General features: G+C 38.9%; 1 protein-coding gene across 1 annotated transcript in view; it reads left to right on the top strand.

The window, feature by feature from the left end:
- Positions 1-26,688, top strand: part of LOC122813744 (serine protease 27-like) — a 248,610-nt gene that overhangs the window by 176,867 nt on the left and 45,055 nt on the right. The window contains exon 5 of the mRNA XM_044086217.1: positions 4,076-4,245. Coding sequence (XP_043942152.1) covers positions 4,076-4,245 — 170 coding nt within the window. The remainder of the gene's footprint in view (positions 1-4,075; positions 4,246-26,688) is intronic.

The raw sequence follows: 26,688 nt of genomic DNA, 5'->3' as shown, positions 1-26,688 counted from the left end.
TGACCTCAAACAGATGCCCTACGCAGACCGTCTCAAAAACTGCAGCTTTACTCTGTCGCATTTCGCCTACTCAGAGGCGATCTCTGCCTAACACACAAACCTATGTCAAACCCAGAGCTTTTGGACATGCTCCACTAAAAGAAATCCCAATCCCTCTGAGCTACACACTCTAGGGACCTAAACCTTGTCACCACAATAAACAGAACATACTGGAGGAATAGATTCCTGTCCCAGAGGCTTCCCATACTCTGGAACAAACTACCTATCTATATCAAACAAAGCTCCTCACTAGCACTCTTTAAGAAAAATCTTGATGATTGGATGGGAGATAGGAAATTCACCCTGGGGATCATGTCTGTGGCTCTGCTCGACAGTGGCACAGGAAAATAATTTTCTTGGGTGGCAAAAGACAGGGTACCATTTGGCTAGGCTTATATAGGCCCTAGGGCCAATAGCCTAGTACCTACCTATGAACCTATGGGAAAACTCAAGTGAGATGTGGCAAAACTTGCAAGGTGAACAAATGAGTAATGACTATAGTTTACCTCAAAAACTGATAATCATAAAGTTTAGTGGGAGAATCAAGGAAGGCCATATGAACTGGGGGAGGGGTCACCTTAGGGAGTACAGAAAAGGGAAAGGACTGAGTGGCTATCACCTCTAAAATGAATCAAACAGCACTGTGGAAGGCCAAAATACAACATGCTGATGCTGGGATGTTTATTTATGGGTGTGGACTTGAGAAGCTGAGGACATCCTTCAAATGTATGGGACACTACAAAGGCCACATTTGCAATAATAGGCTCACTTCTGGTACACAGACACACACACACACACACACACACACACACACACACACACACACACACACACACACACACACACACACACACACACAAAGTGAGATTAGGCTGGTGGGGAGCATGCAGCCATGAACTACCAAACTGATGTGATGGGAGGAGAGAGGTTGGCATTCAGGCACCAATCGAGTGTTTTGGAATGTACAAAGTGGAATAGAAAATGTGGTGAAATACAGATATTTTTACACAAAGTACTATAAAATGTTCTGTGAAACAATGGTTAAATATACATGCACTCTGAATGCAGTTCAAGGCAGGTAACGTGAGCACTTTGAAATTAGCATACACACACACACACACACACACACACACACACACACACACACACACACATGCATGCACATTATCACTGTAGAAATGAGACATAGACATGAAAGGAATAAAACACAGCTGATATCTGAATTGGGAGTGGTTTAAAATATAGTTAAGGAAGTATATTTACATCAAGACGGTCATGACCTTGCTAGAATGACAACAAATAGGCTAGCAGAGAGATTACATGTATCTTGAACACATGAATAATGAGATGGACCAGGTGACATAATATCAGCTGAGTAAGAGATAGAGGCTTTGCGACAAATTTTGGAAGCACTAAACATACTTTTTTGAGTTCTTTCTCTCACTGTCTTCATATATACTTGTATCTGTAATGAATACCACTGAGGCCAGACATGGTAGTCATGTCAGCAGTAAAGAAATTAAATGTTTTACAGACTTGATTGGCTTTATTCCATTTTGTTCTGACAAAGCCTATGGAGGTGGTACTGTCTACTTTTTTGTTAATTTAATTAATACAAGAGTCTTATCTTTCAGATGAGATGTTAAACTGAGGCCCAATCTGCCTGAGTTGGGGTAGCTCAGGTGGCTATAAAAGATCCAGTGACACCTATTGAAAAGAGTAGGGGAAGTTCCCTAATGACCTAGCCAAATTTTCCCTTGTAATATAAATACCAACTTGGGTATCGCCATGAAAAGAGCCTATTAGATAGAATGACAGACAGACAGACAGATATATGTTTACATGTTATTTTAAATGTATATCACAGTATAACAATTTCAAATTTTCAATAAGTAGCAGCAGTAAACTACTGAACAAATCATAATCCATTGTATTGTCCTGTAAGCAGGTAGGTTCTCTTCGCCTATCCCAAATGTTGTATCCCATTTTACTCTTCTTACATCCCTTCATAAATTACTGATTTCATAACCTACTTTATCAATAGAAAATTTTCCCTGGGATTCATTAATGCCTACACTAAGTGTACACCATTCTGAATGAACAGACAACACATGCATAACTCACACCTTCTTCCTCCTAATTTTAATTTTCCTGCTGATTTTCTTGCAGCCTTAAATATTGAGGGGAATTCATAAAAGTTACCACAAAGTGTAGATTTAATCTTTCTGAGTTACTAGAAAGCACAACAAAATGTGGTAGGGATGTTCTTGAAAACAAATTGTGTATAGTTAGTGTAGGCGTTAATGAATCTAGCCTATATGTTTTTTTTTATTTTACACTTTTACACATATCTATTCTTTACACAAGCCATCATATCTTTCAAATAATTTCTCATATACTAGTCAGACATTTTTCTCCAATCCTGTACACATGGACATTCTTTTTTAAACATTACTGTTGGCCTTAAATCATTACTGTTCTCTTAAATCATAAGTCAAACAGTAAAACTGTGACAGAGCTACAGGGCAGCTTAACACAAGAGTATTAGCTTTCTGTCACTGCTTTTTTCAGATTCAGAACTTTAACAGAACTCTTAAGTAATGCTTCTTTGGTAATTGTCTGGTTTTGTGCATCCCCAGTATATGCTAACAATATGCTTTTGAGAGCTTGTCATCCTTGCCAGCACTAAATTTCTATTGTTTATCTCTTCTAACACATCTTAGTGTAATAATATGCATGTTTCTTATTTTCCATCTGTATTGATTCATGTGTATTAGTTCCATGTGTATTTCCACGACGGCTGGTAAAGCAGCACAATGCATTAGAGCTTCTTCATGTCCAAATAAATGTCAGAAAGGTCTCATACCATATATTACCAAGCTATAGAACTCCTATGAAAAAAGAAAGGCACAATGCCTATCAACAGGAACTAGACTCTCTCAGTATTAAACCCAGTACTATCTGTCTAGTTGAACTAAACTTTCCATCTATAGACTGAGAAACCTACACCACTACTATTGCACAAGCACAGTGATTCCTGGACTTTGTCAATACAAATACGCTGGAACAATCAGTCAGAGTACCCACTAGGAGGAATATCTTGGATCTTGTCCTTACTAATATGGGAGCATCTTGAACCATCCCTTGTGTATCTTCATCACTAGTTAGATCTGACCATAAAGCAGACTTCTTCAAAATTAAACTGAAACCAGCGATCTCTTCCAACAGGGTACCGTTAGAAATTTTCAAGTCCAGAAAACTACACCAGCAACTTGGATTAATGGCTCATTAGTAAAATAAAATGAAAATACTATCAATATTAGAAAAACAATAAACACTAGTGAGCCAACACAAGGCCATGTTAAAATATAAGCGTTTTAATGTTTGGTAAGCACTTTCACAACACAAGGTTGCTTCTACAGACCATTTCAAAATACACCAAAAGAACAGCCTTTATATTTAAAACCAATAAACACAATGTCCAATGGGCAACAGGATACACTCAAAGCATCAATTCAGAAATTTACTGTGAATAACTAATGAGCTTAGTCTAATTAATCCACCTATCACTATCGCATATGAGTTTTATCCTATCAGAAAGCTGTTAATACTGTTGTGTCCAATCAAAATGCAACTGAATTAGTGTCATGATTGTTAAAGTTCCTATATTTCTACTTTGTTCCAGCCCTATCAAAAACGGTTAAAAATCATGATGATGTATCAAAGATCAGTGAAATAAAAAAAAATAAAGATTGTAAATTACTTGCATAACAAAACTCAGTAAAAAGAACTGAACCTGTATCGTAGCTCAGGATAAAGTGGGCTAAAACATGTAGGCTCATAAAGTACTGAGTTAAGTCAATACTAGCAAATACATATTTTTACAGAACCAGTAAGATGGAATGCCAATTTGTAAGAAAATTCTGGAGAGTTATGATATTATTTTGCTGTGTTTCCTGCAGAGTAATAATGTTGTATACATCTACTGTCTAAAGCATGGCTTTCTAACAGAGATTAATGATTTTCCTTTTGCCAGAAAGTCTTCCTGCACCTAAAACCCTACAGGAGGTGAATGTACCGATCATTAGTCAGCCAGTCTGTGACTGCCTCTATCACAAGGATTCTAACATACTTCTGTCTGAGCAGATTGTTTCATCTGATGCAATCTGTGCTGGATATGTAAGTGGAGGAAAAGATGCCTGCCAGGTAAGGAAGACATTTTGGCTCCTAGAGCTAGAAGGCTACTATATGAAAAATGGTATACAGTGGGCTATAGTTCCATGCCAAGGAAGTAAGGCAAATGCACTTCTTAGCTGCCATTTTATGAAGGATTTCTGTAATTGTGCTGTATACAAAAGCATACTTAAACAAGCTTATTAAAATGCAAGCAACTTAATGAATTAACTACATACAAGGAAATTGTACCATTCAGATGTCCTATGGTATCAAAAAATTAAAGCAGGTGGGTTCTACTCTGATAATTTGTTTGAGCAGAGGAACCAGGCAGGAGTGTCCTCTTTCCCATTTGCTATTTTAATTATATTTTGAACCATTGGCAAAGAAAATAAAGGATATAATTGGTATGGTAGTCAAGAAAAGCTAGCTTTATTTGTAGATGATATTATTTTATACCTGATAAAACCAGAAAAGGACGTCTAGTGTGGAGCATTTTGAGACAGTTTCAAGTCTTTTGGGGATACAAAATTAATAAAGCTAAAACAAAGGCAATAGTTGTAACCTATGTACCCACGCATAAATTGGTTCAACAATATCCATATTTATGGGGACATGATAAAATAAAGTACTTAGGAGTATGGATTAAAAACAATTCTTTTCTGGAAAGAGACTAAAGAAAAGATAATACAAAAACTGAGAAACTGGAAGCTCTGTTTTATGGATATGAATAGTAAAATACAAGCAGTTCAAATGTTTTTGGTCCCTTTAGTTTTATATACAGGACAGGTGTATTTTTATCAATCAGAAGAGAAGTTGTGGATAGCAATTAGCAAAAAGCTGAAGGATTTTATCTGGGAGGGGAAGACAGCAAAAGTCAAGTGGGATAAGCTGATTCTTCCAATAAAATAAGGTGTATTGGGGTTATCAGATTTGAAGTGGTATTTCAGAGCTACGCAGTTAAGGCTCATGTACATAGAACAAGCAGAAAGCTATAATTCAAAGTGGAAAGGGATGATAATGATACATAGGGGAACTCAAGAAACAAGGAGGGACTGGGATTTTAGATGCAGATCCTTAGGGAGACTAACCATACAGACTATTATAAGCATACAGAAGCAGAAAGTATTCTAAGAGCAAAGCCAACACAGGAATGGAGAAAGGAGTTCTACTGATAGGGATTACTGCAATTAGGGATAAAGACAATAGCAAAAGGGGGCCAGAATTTATTGGAGAGTACTGGCAAAGGAACTAAAGTACTGGGAGCAAATAATTAGAGAGGGAAAGGTAAGAGAATATGAAGAAGCCAAATCAATATCAAGGACTTATATCAGAGTATAGGCAAAGAGAAAGAAATATGGAGATCCTAAGCAAAAAACATCACTGGTAAAGTTTTTAGTAGAATATAGAACAGAAGCTGCTGTTAAAAAAAGGGATAATTAGTACAGCAAATAAAATACTGCATGATAACTATAAGAATCAATCAGAAGATGTTAGAAAGGATTGGGAAAAGAGACTGCATAAACAATTCACAAAGAAACAATGGGGGGGGGGGATAGGTATGTCTTCCAAATATGCAAGAGTCTAGAAGATTTAAAATCTTTGCTTGGAAGTGCTTACATGGGTATTATTATACCCCAAAGTAGACTGCAAATAATTTTTCCTTAGGTAGATAGCAAATGCTGGAGGTGTGAGGGGGAAGAAACATAACTGGGAACATATTTCCTGTGAGTGTAATGAGTTGGCAGACCTTAAAAATTCCATGCAGACTACTCTGTTATAAATATTGGGTGAGCAAATTGGTATAACTAAGGAAATTATTTTTTGAGCTATGATAGAGAATCGGAATTGCCTAGACCTAATAAGACCTTGCTGAGTCTAATTGTGGTGGGTGCCAAAAAAACAATTACTAGAAATGGAAATCAAAGTCTAAACCAACTGTATTAGGAAATAGTAAATATAGTAACAGATATAAAACAAACTTGAAATGGGATCTTTAGAAAAAAGTATGAGCAATTTACATGGAATAAAATGGGAAATGTGGGAACAATACATGCAGAATAATGTTTTGGAGCAGGAGGAATAAGTTTTAAAAGAAGGCAGGATTTGAATGAGCTATGTAATGTTTGACTGACAATTACTGGACAGATTATAAGTAATGTATAATGTTTGCAACTGAAAATAATATGTCACTATGGTTTGTTTTCATTTATATAAGGATATGATTGCTTATGTCATAAGTGATAATTTAATAAAGATGTTTCTTGTCTTAAAAAGTGAGATAATCCTCTGAAGAAATCCAGGAAAAAATGTGGAAGTGACTCATGAGTGTTAAACAGTATACAGGAGTAGATGGTATTCAAACACACATCTTGAGCCTTAAAGTCCATCATGCTAAGGAAACTAATAAATCTGTTGTATAAAATGACATAGAAACGTCAGCCTCAAAGCTAAGGTCTTCCACTGTAAACTGATACAACCAGTAGGTATACTGCATAATACACAATACTGGATAATTTAAAAGCCCAAGACAAGAAGCTCCATATGTGCCCATCTTAACTGGTGTCAGACAAGAAATGGAATGTAATACTAATTAGCAATGCTCTTGAGAATGGGAACTACTGTAGACATGCTAATCTTTTGATAAAATGCCGAACTGAGCCTCTCCCCTCACCCATCTCTTGTAAGAACTCTCTGAAAAGAAATTCAGGATATTCTCCATCTCCCATTAAGGCACACAGACTTCCATCCTTTCATTCAGTGTATTCTCACTTTTCTGTATTCCTTTGAGTCTGTGAAAGGGCCATAGTTTTGCCACACTACTGAATAAAGACCAGCTGGTATAGAGATACCAATCTGTTCCTTAATATATTTTGAGTGTGCCATCCTTTAGATGAGGCATTAAACTGAGGTCCATTCCACTTGAGTCAGTGGTAATTCAGGTGGATGTTAAAGATCCTATGGCACCTATCAAAAAGAGTAAGCAAGGAAGTTAAGAAGGAGGAAGTTCACTGATGCCCTGGCCAAATTTCCCCTAATATTAGAAATAAAATCTAGGGTGTCTCCTGAAAAGAGGCTACTAGCTTAGTAGGACTAACTCAGTCAACAAATAATAAATATACTTTGAGCCTTTGTTAAATGGGAATTGCATCTTTGTAAAGACACCAGTTGGCATAATGGTTAAGGTCTTTGTTTCCTGTGCACAAGGTACAAGGTTTGATCCTGACCTCTGACTAATACCTATATGGAGTTTGCCTGTTCTCCTTATATCTCTGTGGGGGTTTCTCCCACCTCTAAAAGACATGCTGAGTGTTTTCATCCCATACTCACCAAAGAATGAAGCTGTGAGCAGCAGTATAGACTCTACATGGTGCCCCATGGGGAAAAGTTGTATAAACCACTGCTTGGGCATCTACTCTGTTGCACAGTATCTTAATGTTAGGAGAACACGGATCACAGACTGCATGTTTTGGCAGAGCTAGCTACTCGATGGTAGAAGATATGACACTAGTCATGCTGACTAATGTCACCAAATGGACATGAGTATTTTACGATGATAAGTAGGTTGAGGGCTTAGAAGTGGATGATACAATGGTAAGGAGGAGGCTTAACATCCTATTTATCCAGGAGACAAGATGGAAAGGTAGTGCAGGGTAGTAGACTCTGTTTGGGATCCAGACTCTACTACTCAGGAGGAGGACAGACTAGAAATAGTGTGGGAATTGTGGTGAGAGTCAGAATTAGTGACAGACTCATGGCAATCAGACTCCAGCCTAATGACAAGGCAATATTCATAATCTCAGCCTACGCCCCAGAGCAGGATAAAGAGGAGAAGCGTGCATTCAGACAGCAGTTGCATGATGTAATAGATAATGTAGGACAACATGAATTGGTGTTGATGGGTGACTTGAATGTGCATATCGGGGCAGACAGAGCAGGATATGTGGACTACCTGGGTCCACATGGCTTAGGCAACAGGAATAAAGAAATAGAGACCATTCTTAATAGTAGCTAATACATGGTGTCAGAAAGATAGACAGTCACAAGATCACATACAAGAGTGGCCAAAATGCAACTCAAGTAGACTTCCTCCTAGTAAGGAAAGAGCTCTAGGGTAGAATCAGTGATTGCAAGGTCAACCCCAGTGAAACAGTCACTGCACAGCATAAAGCACTGGTTGCCACAATCAGCTGCAAGCAGAGGTGATAGAAAGTTCTAACCTCAACAGAAACTAGGCTGAAGACCTGGACATTGACTGGGGAAAAAGCACAACAGTTCAAGGAATTACTCAGGGTTCTAGTACCTCAAGTAGAAGAAGAGGAAACAGGTGGAATTGAAGAAGAATGGCAGCGTCTCAAAATAGTACATGTGAGGACTACAGAACAGATATACAGCCAAGCCAGGTATGTAAATAAGGCACATAAGGAAAGCTGGTGGTGCTGGAATGCAGACATCCAGGAAGTCATCAAAAGAAAGGAGTGCAAAAAAATGGGAGATAGTAAAGACAGACCAGGCTAGGAAGGAATACTAATTGGTTGACAAAGAGCCTAAGAAATTGCGCAAAGAAGAAGGTATCAGAGGCACTCTTCTGGCTTCAGGAAAGTGACTCTGTAGGAGGCACAAAGAAACTCTGTTAGGCTGCAAGTGAAAAAACAGAAAAATGAAGAAGATAATCAGACACCCTTCATAAGCGATGCCAGCAACAACCTGCTCACCAGTCCACAGGACATCAAAGCCAGATTGAAGGAGAACTTCGAGCAGGTTTTGAATGAAGAAAACCCTACAGAAGTACTGCCCCAGACACAGCCTATGATGAGAAAAGAGGAGAAGCCTATCATAGAAGATATAAGAATAGCACTAAGGAAAATTAAGTCAGAGAAAGCAGCAGGTTCTGATTAGGTCACAGCAGATTTGATAAAGATTCTGGGTGGCATAGGGGAGAAATGGTTCCTCAGAGTATTCATAGCAATGTGGTGCAAAAGGTATACCCCAGCTGACTGGACAATAAACATACTAATACCAGTGTTCAAGAAGAAAGGGGACATTCACAATTATGGGCAATATAGAGGTATCAAACGTCTGTCACATTGCATGAAAGTTCTGGAGGGGGTGATTCATAAATGAATACACAGAGCAGTAGAAAGTAAGATGCGAGATGAGCAGTTCAGATTCAGATTAGGATGCAACACAACTGACTTGATGTTTTCACTGAGACAGATAGTTGAATAGAAGCTAGAGATGATGAAAGAGTCCAACTGGGCATTCCTAGACTTGGATAAAGCATATGACAAGGTCCCCAGAAAGCTCATTTGGGTAGTCCATCAGTGGTTCAGAGTCTCGGAATAATTGTTAGAATTAGTGCAAGCTATGTACAAGGATCCAACGATTCAAGTATGAACAGTGTTTGGTCTCAAAGATGGGTTCCCCGTGGGAGTGGGTGTACACCAGGGTTCATGTCTGAGCCCATCACTGTTCATACTGGTGACTGACTACATTGGCAAACAGTATATCCACAAACTGTTGAAACTGATAAACCACGACAAGGCTCCTCAGTAGTTCACTCGAGTAGAATTTATTCACAATGCACCAAAAAACACGAACAAAAGTAAAAGTAACAGTAGTAAGTACTTAGCGCTTTCACCCTTGAGCTGACCCATAAATTTTAAGAACTGGAGCAAATTCTTAGCATTTTTAGTGGATGGCGACTTGTAGTTCCACTAAAAATGCTAAGAATTTGCTCCAGTTCTTAAAATTTATGGGTCAGCTCAAGGGTGAAAGCGCTAAGTACTTACTACTGTTACTTTTACTTTTGTTCGTGTTTTTTGGTGCATTGTGAATAAATTCTACTCGAGTGAACTACTGAGGAGCCTTGTCGTGGTACTTTAGCAAACAGGTTAGAGCAGAGCCAGATCATGATCAAATGGGGCCCTAGTCAGGGTACTGTATCAGGGCCTCACCTACACACACACACACACACACACACACACACACACACACACACACACACACACACACACAGCAAACCCCTCCCACCTGGCAACAAATCTCCCCAGCCCCCTTGCCCACAGCTGTTACAGTGTCCCATTACTTGGCTATTTCTCACCAGTCACCATAAACACTGTTCAAACCTGTTAGTGCACATACTCTTTTCTTTACTTCTACAATTATTGCAGATATTTGGTTTTAATTTAAAATTTTTATTTCAAATTTATAGGGCAGACACTGATAGACATTTGCTAAACAAAACAATACAGTCTCACAATGAAAATAAACTTAACATTAACAGTAAACTTCTCTGCCCTTAAAACTCAAATTCATTGAAACCTCCATTCAGAGAAGATGCATCTGGGCAGTGGACAAAAATTTACCTTTGGACTATTTTCAAACCATAGGTCCCTTGCACACATTGTTAGGACCATGCAGACATGCACATGTTATTTGATTCACTTTCCTGATTGTATTAAATTATATTCCTTGTATAATACACCACCACATGTGACAGTGTGTTTTAAATTTGTAGTTTTGAACATTTTTCCAATAAGCAATGCAACAAAATGTATAAACCAATAATTAGAAAACTGCCCATTTCAGAACATTTCAGCCATAAAATGCCACTGAATATCAGTCAATATGCACAATCTCTGCAGAAGTAAATCATCTGAATAATTCCACATTAAAGAGATCTGTAACTAATGAAAAGCTTGCTTCTTGCAAACAACTTTATATTTCAGTATGTCATCTACAAATTCCGTGCCTGCTGCCCTTGAAGAATAAATTGCCTAGGTTACATTAAAAATGGTAAACTAATAATACTGCAATAGGGAATGGATAGCAAACTAACAACAGGTTCATAGTTATCAAGCATATTATCCAAAGGCAGACACACTCAGGAATGCAGCACTCCCCACCTCCCTTAAAGTACAACATGGTATCAGCAATCTATCTACATGGTGTGGGAGTAGAACGTACAGCCTTCTGCATCAGTTGCAAGTATGCTACCTGTTGTGCTACTAACACTGCTTTCAATACTATAGCATAAATATTAAGGACCATTTGTTAAATAAAACAGTTGCACATTGAAAACAGACACAGCATGATCAGCAATAAACTTCTGTTCCCTCGAAGCTCACAATTCCTTGAAAATGCACCAAAGCTCACAATTTCTTGAAGATGCACTGAAACTCATTTCCTTGAAAATGCACTTTGAGTAGTCTGGTAGTTGTCATAGAAGGCATTTCACAGATATGCGCACACACACACACACACACACACACACACACACACACACACACACACACACACACACATGCCTTACCTTCCTTTGTAATACTATGGGGCAGGTATAAATGTATAAATCCAGAAGAAATGTTTGTGTTATTATAAATAAATTCTACATTTGTTATATCTTTAAATTTTGCACAGATGCAGAATAGAAGAAACAACAGCAGCTGTATGCATCGACGCACGCAGGGTTACACAGATGCAGAGGGCATTCTTAAAAAAGAACAGACACCCCTAAAGAAGAAATGTAATTTATTTATTTTGTAATTAAAAAGTTAATGTTGTGGCAGCCCCCATTCAGCCATCAGGCTCCCTCCAAGCCAGCAGGCCCTAGGCAACTGCCTAGGTTGCCTAGTGCTAGATCCAGCTCTGGATTGAAGGGGCCAGATCAATAAGGTTGCTGTATGCAGACAATGTGGCATTACAGGCAGACTGTGAGCAAGAACATCAGCAAAGGATAAGGAAATGGAATGCAAAACTGAAGGCACATGGGATGAAAATGAACACAGATAAGACAGTTGTAATGGCAGCAAATGGTGGAGTTTAGAAGAAGTTGAGAACTGAGATAAAAGGGAAGATAGTGGAACAGTTTAACAGCTTCAAGTATCCGGGAGAAGTGGCTGAGGAGAAGGAAAGTCTGAATGAGATCATATCCAGAATAAGATGGGCTGCTGCCAACTGGCAAAGAGTGTCAGGTGTAGTATATGACAGAAGAATACCAAATAAGCTGAAAAATAAATTATACAAAACAGTACTACTGTATGGTACAGAAACCTGAGCAGTAAAGGCAGAGCAGATAAAAATGAAGTGCTGGTGATCGGAGGTAGGATACACCCTTTGGGACAGATGGAGAAATGTGGACATAAGAGCAGAAGCCAAAGTAGCTCCAATTGCAGAAAAGGTCAAACAGAACAGATTACAGTGGTTCAGGCACATGTTCATAAAAGCAGAAGACAATCTGGTAAAAATAATTTGGGACAGACAGGAAGAAGGCAAGAGGGAACAAGGGCATTCAGCAAAGAGGTGGATGGATTGCATCAGAGAAGACCTGTGACAGTCAGGTATGAGTGTCAAAGAAGACAGGAGAGTGACACCCTGACCCCATGTAGAAAATGGGAAAAAGGGGAATGATGATGATGATGATGATGATGATCTGCACCCAGCTTTTTAGAATCTCAGATCTTGTCCACTCTGTCGCCGTCTCTGTCATAACGCAATGCACTGAACAAATGGTAGTCCTTCCAGCACTTTCCATAATTCTCTTAAACTTCTTTATGAGTCATTCACAAATAAGGTTGCTTGATCACTGCTGGGTGAGAACAAATTTCACCTACCTACCTACTCATACTGTTCAGTGCTTTTACAGGAGGCAACTCCTTGCATACCCATGGGGCGCAAGACATACTTATATATTTATATAATTTTATGGTCCCAAAACAGTGGGAAAAGGATAGAAAATCAATATTATAAGCTGGATTGGAGCTACAACCTCCCTCCACTAGTACAGGTATGTCCACCCTGTCTGTGTTGTCAAGCATCCAAATTTGGGTCACTTGGGCCATAGTCAAGGCTTTATCTTTTTAAACCATATACTTAAACAGCATATAACCTGTTTTTTCGACATTCACATTGCATTTTCTAGTATGCTGTGTCTTGATAACTGATATGGGGTCCCTGTCACTTTTTGTTGTTTATGACTCAGGGTCTAGGAATTTGTTATATAAACATTGGCCATGGGACTATATGGCATTTCATTTACCACCTTTTAACATTTTTAACCTTCACTTGCTTTACTTCTTCACATGAACTGTTTTCCATCATAGCTACTGTGAGTGAATATATTTTTACATATGCATGTTTGCATTTACTCGTCTATTTAGCTACTAACGTTGCAGGCTCACAGTCAGTTATATTGATGTTGGTCCCCATCTGGGGTAAAATATTTTATGATATGCAGACTTCTACAAGCTTTACTTATTTAACGTATCTGTTTTCACCAAAAAACAGTTCAGTGAGAACCATAATGTTCCTGCCTTGCAGTTGCATCATCCTTTTTATTCCTACTTTTCCTTCTGTTCCTCTGACTCTGTGTTCCTAATCCCTACCCACTTCCTCTATGCTCCTGCTCCTCCCACCATCAAGCTTCTTTGCATGTCTCAGTTAAGCAGTGCTTCCTGTCCTTCCCTTATCCTCACTTGATGAGTTCTCAGATCCCTTCATTGCACTACAGAACTCCTACCATGGCAGTTATTTTTTTACTTCTGATTTTCTTGCTAGTAGAGTTCTCTTGTAATTTTCTTGGATGAAACTGTTATGACCAGCTTTGGTACCCCAGGCAAATATTTCTCCAAATATCTTGGTAACTATACTCCATTGATAATTCATGAAACTAAACACCACTGAACATACATACAAAGATGCTGATCAAAATGTAGTCAGCCCCATGCCATAGAGGGTTGGAGCCCTAACTATGACCCAGATAAACTGGCTTTGATTAGTAGCCCAGGGACTGGAGGAGCTTGAAGAGGGGACTAGATGAAGTTGCCATCATTAGGTAGCCCTACCCTCCGTGAGGTATCTGTGTCTTGGGGTCACACATCCTAGTAGGAAATTGTCTGTTGAAGACCAGGAAACCTAGTAGAAGCACTGGATTCTGAGAGAGCAGGGCTTTGAGGGGACAGCCATTACTTTCAGTGAATAATGTTCCCATGCTGAGCTGCTTGCACTCTGAACCTTGAAGTCATTTCTGAGACACAAGTTTGAAGTAAAGGTATACATTAAAACTGATCCAGTTAAGCTGATGTCTCACAATAGTTCAACTTCCTTCCTACAACTTGCCAAAGTGGTTAATGCATCGGTCAAAAGGATAGTAAGATGAGCTGCATAGTTAGATGGGGAGGCCAAAAATAGATAACATACATGTCAAAATAAAATAATTATATGAAGACACAGAATGTAACATTAACCAAGATTTACAGATACTACCTGCACAGCAAAATAACCACAGTACAGACCACTATCTGTAGACCATCATTAGATAAATGCTAACCTAAGCATGATGGATAAAACTGTAAGGTAAAACAAGTAAAGGAAAGAGGAAGAGAGCAGCTCTGGTTAACAGTTTATCTGTTTTGAAGGCTGTTTTTAACCCTTTACATTTTTTTCATACTTATGATCAGTGGCGACTGGTGACTTCAAATCAAAGAGGGACTGCAGGAGACAGCTGAATGGGTGTGGTCAGCAAGAAAGGGGTATGGCCAACCAGAAAGGGATGAAGCTATGTTAAAGAAATACTCATTAACTTGCTAATATTTTACATTCATCTTAAAATACAGACAAAAAAGTATTACAGTTTTGCAAAGATATAATTACAACAATCCCAGTGCCTACCCCACACACAGTATCTGATTTGATCTTATGAGGTTAAAAACAAAAACAATAAAAAAAAGACAATACTATCATGAAGGTAAGTATTCTTTTTTTTTCACATAACACTCAGTTCAGAGTTTATGGTTGATCTTAATTCACTCAAATGCACATTAGTCTTGCAAAGCAAGCTAGAACTGCAGTAATTCCATTTGCACATAAGCATTGCCCCATCCCAACTGCCTACCCAGATAATCTGCTTTCAGCCTACTATGTTTAAAATAATGAAAATAAAAGACCGCGGTTACATTACTGTATTTCTTTCACATCGCATAGCCAACAGAACTTGCATGTGATCTTACCTCAGTTCACCCATACACACTTTACTCATGCAAAAGTAACAACAAAACATTGATAAACCATTCTAATTTATCTTGACTAACCCTGCAAAAGATACTAGGTTAAAAATAAATGGGTCTATATCATAACAATGAAAGCGCATATGTGCGACTACATAAAAGTCGACATATAATACACAAAATCTGTAAATAGTGAACGGCCACAGGATCAAATTTTCTCCTAGTGAAAAAAATTCACGTGGCCGTTGGAAATAATAAAAATTAAAAACTATTATCAGGTGGGGGCTTCATCCCCCACACCCCCCAAACTAAACATACCAACTTAGAGACCACACTATACCAAAGGAAAGGGCAACTCAGTGTAGTTGGCCAACTACCTTCTTGCCCTGTGACATATTCATCTAATCGCTTAAATGCGGTTATATGAATATGTGTCGCTCTTTACATGTTCGCTTAAAAGTACTTTTGTGCTTCTAATATAAACCCAAAGAACAGATGTCATCCACAAATGGCTCTCCAGAACACACTGCATTCCTAGCATATCTTTGACTCCTGCCAGGATATTATATTAAAAAATTGAAAGTCATCAACAGCCCCCAAAAGACATTGATCACCAGCATTTGTTTGACCCTCCCAGATTATGTTAAAGAAAGAAAATCATTAACAGTCCCCAAAACACATTGCCTCCAGTGTTAAAAACTCTGTGTGCATACTGTTTTACGCTTTACTTCTATAGTGATTACAGATATTTGGATTTAATTTACAACTTTTATTTCAAATTTTATAACATAAACACTGATAGACAGTTGCTAAGCAAAGCAGTACAGTCTTACAGTGAAAACAGACTTAGCATTAAAACTTCTCTGCCTTTGAAACTCATTCATTGAAACAGCACTGAAACCCACAGTCAAAGAAAATGCATTTGGTCAGTGGTGCATTAAATTTACCTTGGAGCTGTATTCAAATCATAGGCCTCTTGCACATATTTAGGACCATGCAAAATGTCTTTGATTCACCTTCCTGATTTATTCAATTATAAAATATATTAATTAAATTATATCCCTTGTATAATACAGCAGCACTTGTTAGACCACATTTTAAATTTTTAGTTTTAAACATTTTTCCAGTAAACAATGAAACAAAACATATGAACCACTAATAACAAAGCTGCCCAATTCAGAACATTTCAACCATAAAAGGCCTCTCAAAATTCTGTCATTACAATCTACCAATATCAGTCAATATGCACAATCTCTGCAGAAGTAAAAGTCATCTGAATAATTCCACATTAAAGAAATCTGAATCTAATGAAGAGGTTACTGATAGAAAACAACTTTATATTTCAATGCTTTCGTCTACAAATTCAGTGCCTGCTTCCCTTGAAGAATAAATTGCATATGTTACATTAAAAAATGTAAGCTGGTATGTTGAAATAGGAAGTGGATGGCAAAATGAAAAATAGGTTCATGGTTAATAGGCATCTCTATCCAAAGAAGGACATACTCAGGACTGAAGCACCTTAAAATACAAATGTATATGCTGTGGAAGTAGTAGAACCTATAGCCTTCTGCATCATGACACAAGTATGCTACCTGTTGTGCTACTAACATTGTTTTAAAACTCTATTCCACAATAGTTAACCCATTTGCTAAGCAAAACAGTTGTACATTTTAGAGAGTCGCATCTGGAAATACTGTGTGTGCATTTGTTATCCTCCCAGTGAACCCCCCCCCCACAGGTGCCAGTGGTGAGGATTGAGGCCCCTTGATTACTGGCCCAGAAGACGGTTGTCACAATAATAATAATAATAATAATAATCATAATAATAATAATAATAGGAAAATATAATTACCTCCCCACTGTCCACCATTCCTATTCCAAGCAGTTTAAATCAATGGTTCTGTCTGAAACTCCTCACGAATTGATTTACACAGAGATTGAATCCATAAGTACTCAATTTTATTTGGCCAGGCATCAGTGGCGGCTGGTGACTTCAAATTAAAGAGGGGCTGCAGGAGACAGCTGAATGTGTGGGGCCAACAGGAAGGGGTGTGGTTGACTCAAAAGGGGTGGAGCTATGCTCAAAACCACAACAACTGGAACTTTAATTACATTCGCTGCCCTGGGTGCCAGTCATTATGAGAGTCCAATCAAGACAAAATGAAGTGTAGAAGAAAAAAATATTTCAATGCATTGGTTACATGACAATTTACTTAATATCTAGATGGAAACACAGGTTGTGAGGCATGAAAAATAAATTACTTTTTAAATACATTACTGAAATGCCAGTCAAAATCAAGTATAAAAATAAACAAGCAGCACTCAACTCAAACCACTTCTCCTTGCACTGCAGTTCTAATTATAATTTATATTCAGCTTTATAAAATTACCAAGTAACATGCTGAAAGTAACAATATCTGTGATACCCCCACTTGTAAAAATGTTTCTTATCCAAAAAAGACCTGCTGCCTGACAACAACTATCTACTTGTTTCATGGGAAGACATGATCAAAGTAAAAAATGAACAGCAAACAAGAAACAAGCTCAACATAAATTGTTTAAAGGATTACTGCACAAGTTATATACCACACATGATAGATTAGCATTCTGTTTAGTTTACAGGTAAAGCCTGCAAAGATGACTGCAAGTCTCCAACAAATGTAATGAGCTTCTGAAAATACAGTAATCCTGTCCTTTATTACAAATACGGTCATATGCATTTCAATACCTAAGGCTTATACGTTATCTAGTTATGTAAATATTCTCTGCATGGCAACAATGAAAAGGCTTTCAATGCTGGTAATTCTTTAACAGTATGCTTATTAAAGCTTACTTGCATCTTACAATCTCTGACAAGCTTACCTGATGGTCATTAAAGCATTGCTACTTAAACACAGAGCAACAGGGCACTGTGACAGCATGCATTTTCTAAATAATAAGCATAAATCAACAGTATAAAAATATGACAGAAAACCAGAACATTCTGCAAAATCAAGGACAGATGAAGAGCCATGGTCGTACTTGTGGTTTACCTTGGATGGGGGAATACTGTGCACACTTACACTGCATAACTGCTCCTTGCCTTCCTTGGACACATCCAGAGCCACTACAATGGGGAGTGGGGTGCAACAAGTATGTCACAATTTGAAATGTCTCTGGTTGACGGTGATGGCTCTGACACTCATACCTCTCAACCTCAGAGCAAGAAATCTGGACAAAGCCATACATAGAAGTGGGACACAGGCCCAAAAATAAGGACAATTTTTAAATATTGCACTTATAAACTTAGAAAGATAATAGAACAGTAGTAGGTCTTGCATTTGTATGAATTTTCTGAAGGGTACGAAATCTGAAACTCAAATGTCTGCCATTATTTTCTAACTTCAATCTTTAATGATTTGCCGCTAATTTTCCAGAAAACCACAATTTTATGAAAAAACAGACCAAAAATGTGATGCAAAAATATAAAATTGCCACACAATACAGCTGGGAACCTGTCAACAAAGGGACACCTTTTTAATATTAACACTGTTAACTTGAGGAGCTAACAAAATAAGAACATCTACATGCATTTCTGAAATAAAAGTAATCTATAACTCTGATCATTACAGTTATATATAATTGTAAACCCTCCACATTTTCTTCCAAAACTGCCATTTTGAGGAGGGATTATTAGGGGGAGAGCAACATTTTGAGCCAAAATTGGGGATAGTTGAGAGGTTTGGATATTCCTAATTCTATAAAGCAATTTGCACGTACCTCTCAACCTCTTAATGCAGGAAATCTGGACAAGGCCAAATATATTGGGGGAACATACAAACAGTACTAAAACTTGCTCCTGTATAAACTTAAGACAGGTTAATAGAATAACAGGTCTTGCTTTAGCATGCATTTTTCTGAAGGTTATGATGTCTGAAACTCAATGCCTGTCATTCAGTGACTTCATTCCTAATGGATTTGCCAGAAAACCACAAATTTTATGAGGAGCAAACCAAAAATAAGAAGCAAATATCTATTCATTCTGCAAAAATCTGGACAGTTGAGATGTATAGTTCAGCTGGGGCTGTCTGAGTTTGCTGCCCTTCCCCCTCACAAAATCATGGGCAAATGGAGCCTCCCCCCTGCAGCCATTCCAATGCCCCATTCCTTGGTTATTTCGCCACATTTACCATAAATACTGTAATGTGCATACTGCTTTACTTCTCCAATGATGTGGAGTTCATTTGCAAGTTTTATTTTGCATTTTACAGCACAAACCCTTATAGATATCACAGCACAAACCCTAATAGATATATGCTAAACAAAGCAATGCAGTCTCACAATGAAAATAGACTTAGAATTAAAACTTCTCTGCCCTTGAAACTCACATTCATTGAAACAGCATTAAAACCCACATTCAAAGAAAATACATTTTGCCAGTGGCAGATAAAGATTAACTTTAGTCTGTTTTCAAATTATAGGCCCCTTGAACACGAAACATACATGTGCTCTTTGATACACCTTCCTGATTGTATTAAATTATATTATTTGTACGATACAGTACAGGCGTTAGAGGGCATTTTAAATTTATTGTTTTGAACATTTTCCAGTAAACAATGAAACAAAATGCATGCACCAATGACAAAACTGTCAATTCAGAACATTTCCATCATAAAAGTCTACTCAAACTTCTACAGTCCACAAGTATCAGTAAATATGCACAATCTCTTAAGAAGTAAAAGTCATCTAAATAATTCCACATTAAAGAAATCTGTAACTAATTAAGAGGTTGCTGCTAGCCAACAACTTTATATGTCATTGTTTCATCTACAAAGTGTCTGTTGCCCTTGAGGAATAAATTGCCTATGTTGCATTAAAAAAATGATAAGCTACTAATATCGCAATAAGGAATGGATGGCAAACTAATAACAGGTTCATAGTTACTAGGTATCTTCACCAAAAAGGACTGCAGCATCCACCCCCTTTACAACACAGTACAGTATCAGCAATGCATCTACCAACTGTGGTAGTGGAACCCACAGCCTTCTGCATCAAAAGCAAGTACACTACCTGTTGTGCTATTAACAATGCAAGCAGACTCAGCATAAGCAGCATTAAACTTTTGTTCCCCTGCAGCTCTCAGCTCCTTGTAAAATCTACTCGACACTCAGCTGTATCTCTGAACTTTGCAGCACAAGAAATCTGGAAAAAGCCAAAATGTATTGGGTGGGGGGGGACAAAAGCCCAAAAACCAGGAACACATTTTAAACATGGCTTGTATAATGTTGTAAAGTTGCTAGAATAAAATGCTGTGTTATCACCATACATTTCACTGCCAATTCTTGAACCCAGGGGACCCTGTGCAAAACAGTCAGACCAACATACCACTATGCCAAATCAGCTATTTTGTGAAAAAGAGGAAGACTGAAACTTAAATGGCTACCATTTAGTGAATTCAGTTCTCACCATAGCTGTCAACCTCTTAGCACAAAACACCTGAACAAAGACAATAATTGGGGAATACAGCCCTCAAACATATTCAGTGAATTCAGTTCTCGCCATAGTTCTCAACCTCTTAGCAAAAAACATGTGGACAAAGTCAGTAATGGGGGAATACAGCCCCCAAACATATTCAGTGAATTCATTTCTCACCATATCTCTCAACCTTAGCACAAAATACCTGGACAAAGCCAATAATGGGGGAATACAGTCCCAAAAATAGGGACACATTTCAAATATCCATGTTATAAACTTAGAAAATTGCTAGAATAAAAATGTTTTGTGTTACCATTTACTTTCTGAAGAATATGAAGTCTGAAATTCAAATGCCTGTTATTTTTAAACATTTGTTAACCAGGAAACGAGTCTGACTTGGAACAAAAGCCAATTTTCAGCAGAGCAGGGAGAAACACTCCAGACACATATCTTTGTAAGATGGGAGGACATGCAGAGTCCATACAGAAGGCACCCCAGCCAAGAATCAAACCAGAGAACCTATAGTTGTCAAGCAATAATGCTACCAGTGCACCACTGCACTATTGACTTTGCAAGGAAAACTGAAGATACATAAACCACAGATTTTATGAGGAGCAGAACAAATATGAGGCAAAAATCTGCACATTTTTTACAAATGGTGGTGGGTAGGGAATTCAGGCCCTTTCCACCTGCACCCAAGGTACAAGGTTCAAGCCTGAGTATTCTCTGCCAACCACCATGTGTTCTCTTTAGCCACCAGTTACACACACACACACACACACACACACACACACACACACACACACACCTTCCTCAGCACAGTCTCCGTACCTTGGCAGCAGCTAAATCCAGTCCTGAATCTGTGCAAGGCCAACGGCTGGTTTTCTCCTCACAGTCTTGAAGCCATGCAAGGCTAACGGCTGGTTTCCTCTTCAGCAGCAGCTAAATCCAGTCTTCTTCACCTCCTCGGCAGCAGTCCTGAAGCCGTGCAAGGCTAACAGCTGGTTTCCTCCTTGGCAGCAGCTGGTTTCTGTTTTCCTGGCATGTGAAAGTAGGCTGGAGGCTCCAGCCTGCGGGTGATGCAGTCCAGTGTTCTTCAATTGTGTGCAGTTGTCACCGCACAGACTTATGGGCTGCAGGGCAGAGATGCCTTTTTCCTCTATACCTAACACAGCAGTCTGGAGTTCTGTGAGTACCAGGAACTCCAAGCACGCATGTGTGGAGTTCTGGGACTCACAATTTTTTTTATCTTCTTTTCTTCCTTCTTTCTACAGGTGGGGGGGGCTGCAGTCCTGCAGTCCTATAGCACGAGCTGCCCCTGCCAGGCATGAATATCAACCCTTAGAGGCTTTCTTCAACAGAAACACAAGAGGTCTATGGTGTATATTAAAATACATAAACTACATAGCAAGAAATGATTTTTTCAGAGTATCCAAGTCAACACAGATTTCTTTTGTGTCCTATAGAGTTGTCATCTATCTCAGTACATTAATTAGTTTTGATTATTTTCACACACACACACACACACACACACACACACACACACACACACACACACACACACACACACACACACACACACACACACACATGCACACAAACACACACGCACATATATATGTATATATATATATATGTGTGTGTGTGTGTGTGTGTGTATATATATATATATATATATATATATATATATATATATATATATATATATATATATATATTTATATATTCACTTGCCTATGCAAGTGAAGCTCACAATATCACAGCATATCCCTTAGACTCAGCAAAAAAGAGGCCTGCACATTTGAAGGGGTCCCAGTAGCCACAAACATATTCAAGCTAGTAAAATGTTAGATGTGTCCTCCCAAAAATAAATGCAAGAGCTATGAAAATAGAAACAATTCAATTTTATGCACTGAGTTCTTCCTTTTTTTCATATTAGCATAGTCCAGAATATTTCAGATAAACCCAGAGCTTAGAGAATGCAGTCATAGTTAAAAATAATAATAAACACAGTTATGTGACATACACAACAGCGTAAGAGAATTTTTAGGGAAAGACCCTTACAGCAGTATTGTAATAAACAGACTTTATTCAACTCAGCAGTTACTGTCCAAATTGTTTTTTTCCAGGCAGTCAGTGGTCCTTCGATAGAAGTGTAATGGCTGTCTCATGTTGCTGTTTTCCCTGTTTCAATCAGACATTCTCCCCTTATAAAGCTATTCCCCTGGATTAATTAAATTCCATGCAGGAATAGTGCTATTCCTGCATGGAGCGGATCGTGACCATGTAGAACAGCAGCGAGCCTTGCATATTAATGAAGGAGTATTGCTGTATTCACTACACGGACATGAGCCATGTACGAGCACAGGGGACGTGTCCAAGCATTGCTTGCACAACACACATGCCCCCTACACTCTAGAATTGCCATACAGCAATTCTAAAGCAACTAACAGTGTCCATGACAAAATACAGAAGCACAGCCCCCGCAACGTAGCTCTCAACTGGCCAGATGTTCACAGAATGTCCAGAGTTTTCCCTTATATTTTTGGCCTTTCCCTCATAAAATGTGCTCTCATCTGGCAAATCATTGTGATGATCTAAGGATTGAAGTCACTAAATAGTGACATACATTTGGGTTGTGAAAACAGCACTAAAAGTATATTATCCCAGAAATAGGTAGTGAATAATATATATTTGTAAACCAGAATAGTGTAGCAGTTCCAAATGTGAGGTGTCACTGTAGTACAGATATGAAACCCCCATGTAAACACAAGTGTCCCATACAGTATAGCCACAAAAGAATATAATGAAAGCACATAAAATGATAATAATATTATTAATAATAATAATAATAATAATTAATAATAATAATAATAATAGTCCATAAAATGAAAGCTGAACAATGCTAAATTGTGCTCAGCTGTGCTTAGTTGGAGTAAGCATTGTTTACATTTCTATGCTTAGCAATAATCAGCATAGCTAAGCAGATATGCGCACTGGTAAGCATTGCTTAGCATCTACCCCTTTAAGCAATGCTTATTTTTGCTAAGCGGGTTTGCCCGTCGCTTAGCTTAGCTCAGCATATTTAAAACCATCTAATCATGGCAAATGGTGGGAAATCAGCCCTATTTAAACCTCGCAGGCAGGAATACAGCTCATAACCAGTTGTAGCTCCCCACTGCAGGCACTAGGGCTGGTGTTGGTGAAGGTGTGTGCTTTTGGGTGCAGTGCTGTGGCATTCAGGAATCCAGGGTCATGGTTGAGCTCCTAGTAGAAAACCATGATGGTAGACTGCTGCAGGACCAGTACCAGGGCTCCCAATACAAAGCGGAGGCCTGGGACTGTCTCACACGTGACCTCACCAGTGCCACTGGCATCCCTTGGACTGGTGAGTAGGTCAGGCACCACTTTGCATACTTGAAGCATAGGAAGAGGGAGCTGTTGGTCAGGTGGGTCCAAGATGCACATGCAGGGAATGTCCCAGCTGTGTGTTAAGTATCAGTATGAGTAAGTGTTTTCCAAAGTCCAGCCTGTGTATGTGATGGATAGGTATGCATAAATGTTTCTTTATCTCCTGTCCAGCTGCTGATGAGAGGGTCGCAAACATGGACGCCCATGCCAGCACACTGCTAAGGCTGCACCACAAGGCTGGTGAGTACAAATCTAGCTTGTAGTATTCATTGCAAATATATAGAAAGGAGTAGAATGTCACCTGTCAGTATTTAAAATGGGTGTTGTTTGTGCTGAATAAATGAGACATTGGCAGAGTAATAGTTATGTACAGGGTATATGTCAGTAAAAGTGTCAATACCTGTCAATAAAAGTCAAAACCCTGGACTGGTCATGTTTACTTTGGTATGTGGTGGTATGAATTGAAATGTGTACAGTTTCTGCACAGCAACTATAGCTCTGAAAGCATTAAATAATCAAGGCTCATCTGACAAAGATTGTGGAGTTGTAAAACAGGAGATTACCTATATGAAAAGTTCCATGCACCAAGATCTGATACCTGAATAGTAATGTTGTGTTAACCAGTGTTTTCCAGACTGTGCTATGTGAAAGCATGAATATACAGTATAAGAAGTATCTGCCATGCAGGAACGTCAGAATCACAAGGTCAGATTATACAACCAAGAGAGTTTTAGGCAGAAAATAGTCAAATGAGAGACAGCAGTTGCTCAAGAGCTCATTCTGATAAAACACCAACTTTGTTCTATTTTATGCACAAACAGGCACGGTTCTAATCCCGGGAGAGTTAGTAAGCTGTATGCATATTTTCACTCTGGAATATGTGAATGTGTAGAAATAGTCAGGTAGCAGTAACAGAAATTTTCTCCATAGGTCTGCCAGGTACAAAAAGGTATAAATTAGCTGTAAGAAGGCTGTAATTATACACTGTGTACAGTACCCACCGTCCAACCCCAATGCTGCAAATGACAGCAAGATAAGTACATACACCAAGTAGTCTCCTCCAAGAAATGTCCCTCAAGTGTCACGCTATGATAGCTAGTGGTCACTGCTGCCCACACTCAGGGTGACCGATATAAATCATGGCAGAGTATGGCAGTAGCACACACACACACACAAATACACACACACAAATACACACACACACACACACACACACACACACACACACACACACTATGAGTGCACATATGTAACCCTGACAATGTGAATATGGAATAGAAACAGTCAGGTAGTGTTAACAGAAATTTCCTTCTCAGGTCTGCCAAGTAAGAAAATGTATAAAGTAGCTGGAAGAAGGCTGTAATTACACACTGTGTACAAACATACCACTGCCCAACTCAAAGCCATAGGGTGATGTAAAATGAGGTAACACCTGGAGAGTAATGATTTGAGCAGTGATCATTAAAGCTGTGAGCAATTGAAGCCTATACAGATGTTAATTGACATCTCTATCTCTCCTCCACCCAACCTGTACCAATAATCTAAACACATAATTCAATGGGTATGTTTAACACCAAACCTACTGTTGGGACATGTGTCCTATTGTTCTACAAGTATTGAAGTGTTTGACTATTAATGTTCCCTGTGCAAATACTGTCATTGGTGGCCTGTTGCTTATCAATGTAACCTGTATGCCGTTATAATGCCCACTGTGGTTCATATATGCATGTGTTCTGTTAGCTATGCAACTGTTCCAAATTTGGTGTTTTGAGTTAATGGGAATACCTATGCATGCTGTTATAACTAATCCCAGAATGTGTTTTTTATGACTAACCAACATATGTTATAGAACTGCAACACTATAGCATGTCTGGGAAGGCCGTTCCCAACAGATCCTCCTCAACTGGCCATGGCAACGGGCCCCTGCATGTCTGGGACCCAACCTGGGAACTCCTCATCCGCTGGTCCTGCACCACCTTCGGGTGGAACCACCTCGGGGGCTGGGGCCCATCCCCCCCAGGAGTGGGCATGGACAGGACACTATCAGCAGTTGTCAGGTCCAGGGATTGGTGCGTAGTGAGCTTTGAAAGGAGTTCAGAGATCTGCTATGCCAGCTTGAGGGCTGTGTGGTGCATCTATAAGGTTAGCCTACCCCTCCTGCTAAGCCTCCAGCACAGCCACCTTTGGGTCCGTGAAGGTGCAGTGGTGACTGCTCATGGGTGGGGACCTCAGTCTGACTGAATCCATTTGGGGCTCATGGGCATCTGATTCCCAACCACCCTCCCCATCCAAGGTGTTTACCCCCCCACATGTGTCATATAATGCCCCTGTCTGTTGTCTTGTCTGTGTTGTCTGTCTTCCTACCCAACCTACCTCACCAAATATACCTAGTATCCTTCCCCAACATCCTACTCTCACCATATTAAAAAAAAAAAGGCCAATCTGTTCCCACAAAAACATTTTGCCCTATACATAGCTGTCCATTTTGAACGTGTCCACTGGACACATGTAATCTGGTCTAATAGGCTTAACAACACATTACTGTTGTCCTCAACCCTCTCTCAGGAGTTCACCTCCAAATTCTGTACAAATCCATAGCTGTTGC

Source organism: Protopterus annectens, chromosome 10.part0, assembly GCF_019279795.1.
Source record: "Protopterus annectens isolate FY-2018-M chromosome 10.part0, PAN1.0, whole genome shotgun sequence".
Taxonomy (NCBI): Eukaryota; Metazoa; Chordata; order Ceratodontiformes; family Protopteridae; genus Protopterus; species Protopterus annectens.
The sequence above is the reverse complement of the archived record's forward strand: the minus strand, read 5'-3'. Positions and strand labels throughout refer to the sequence as shown.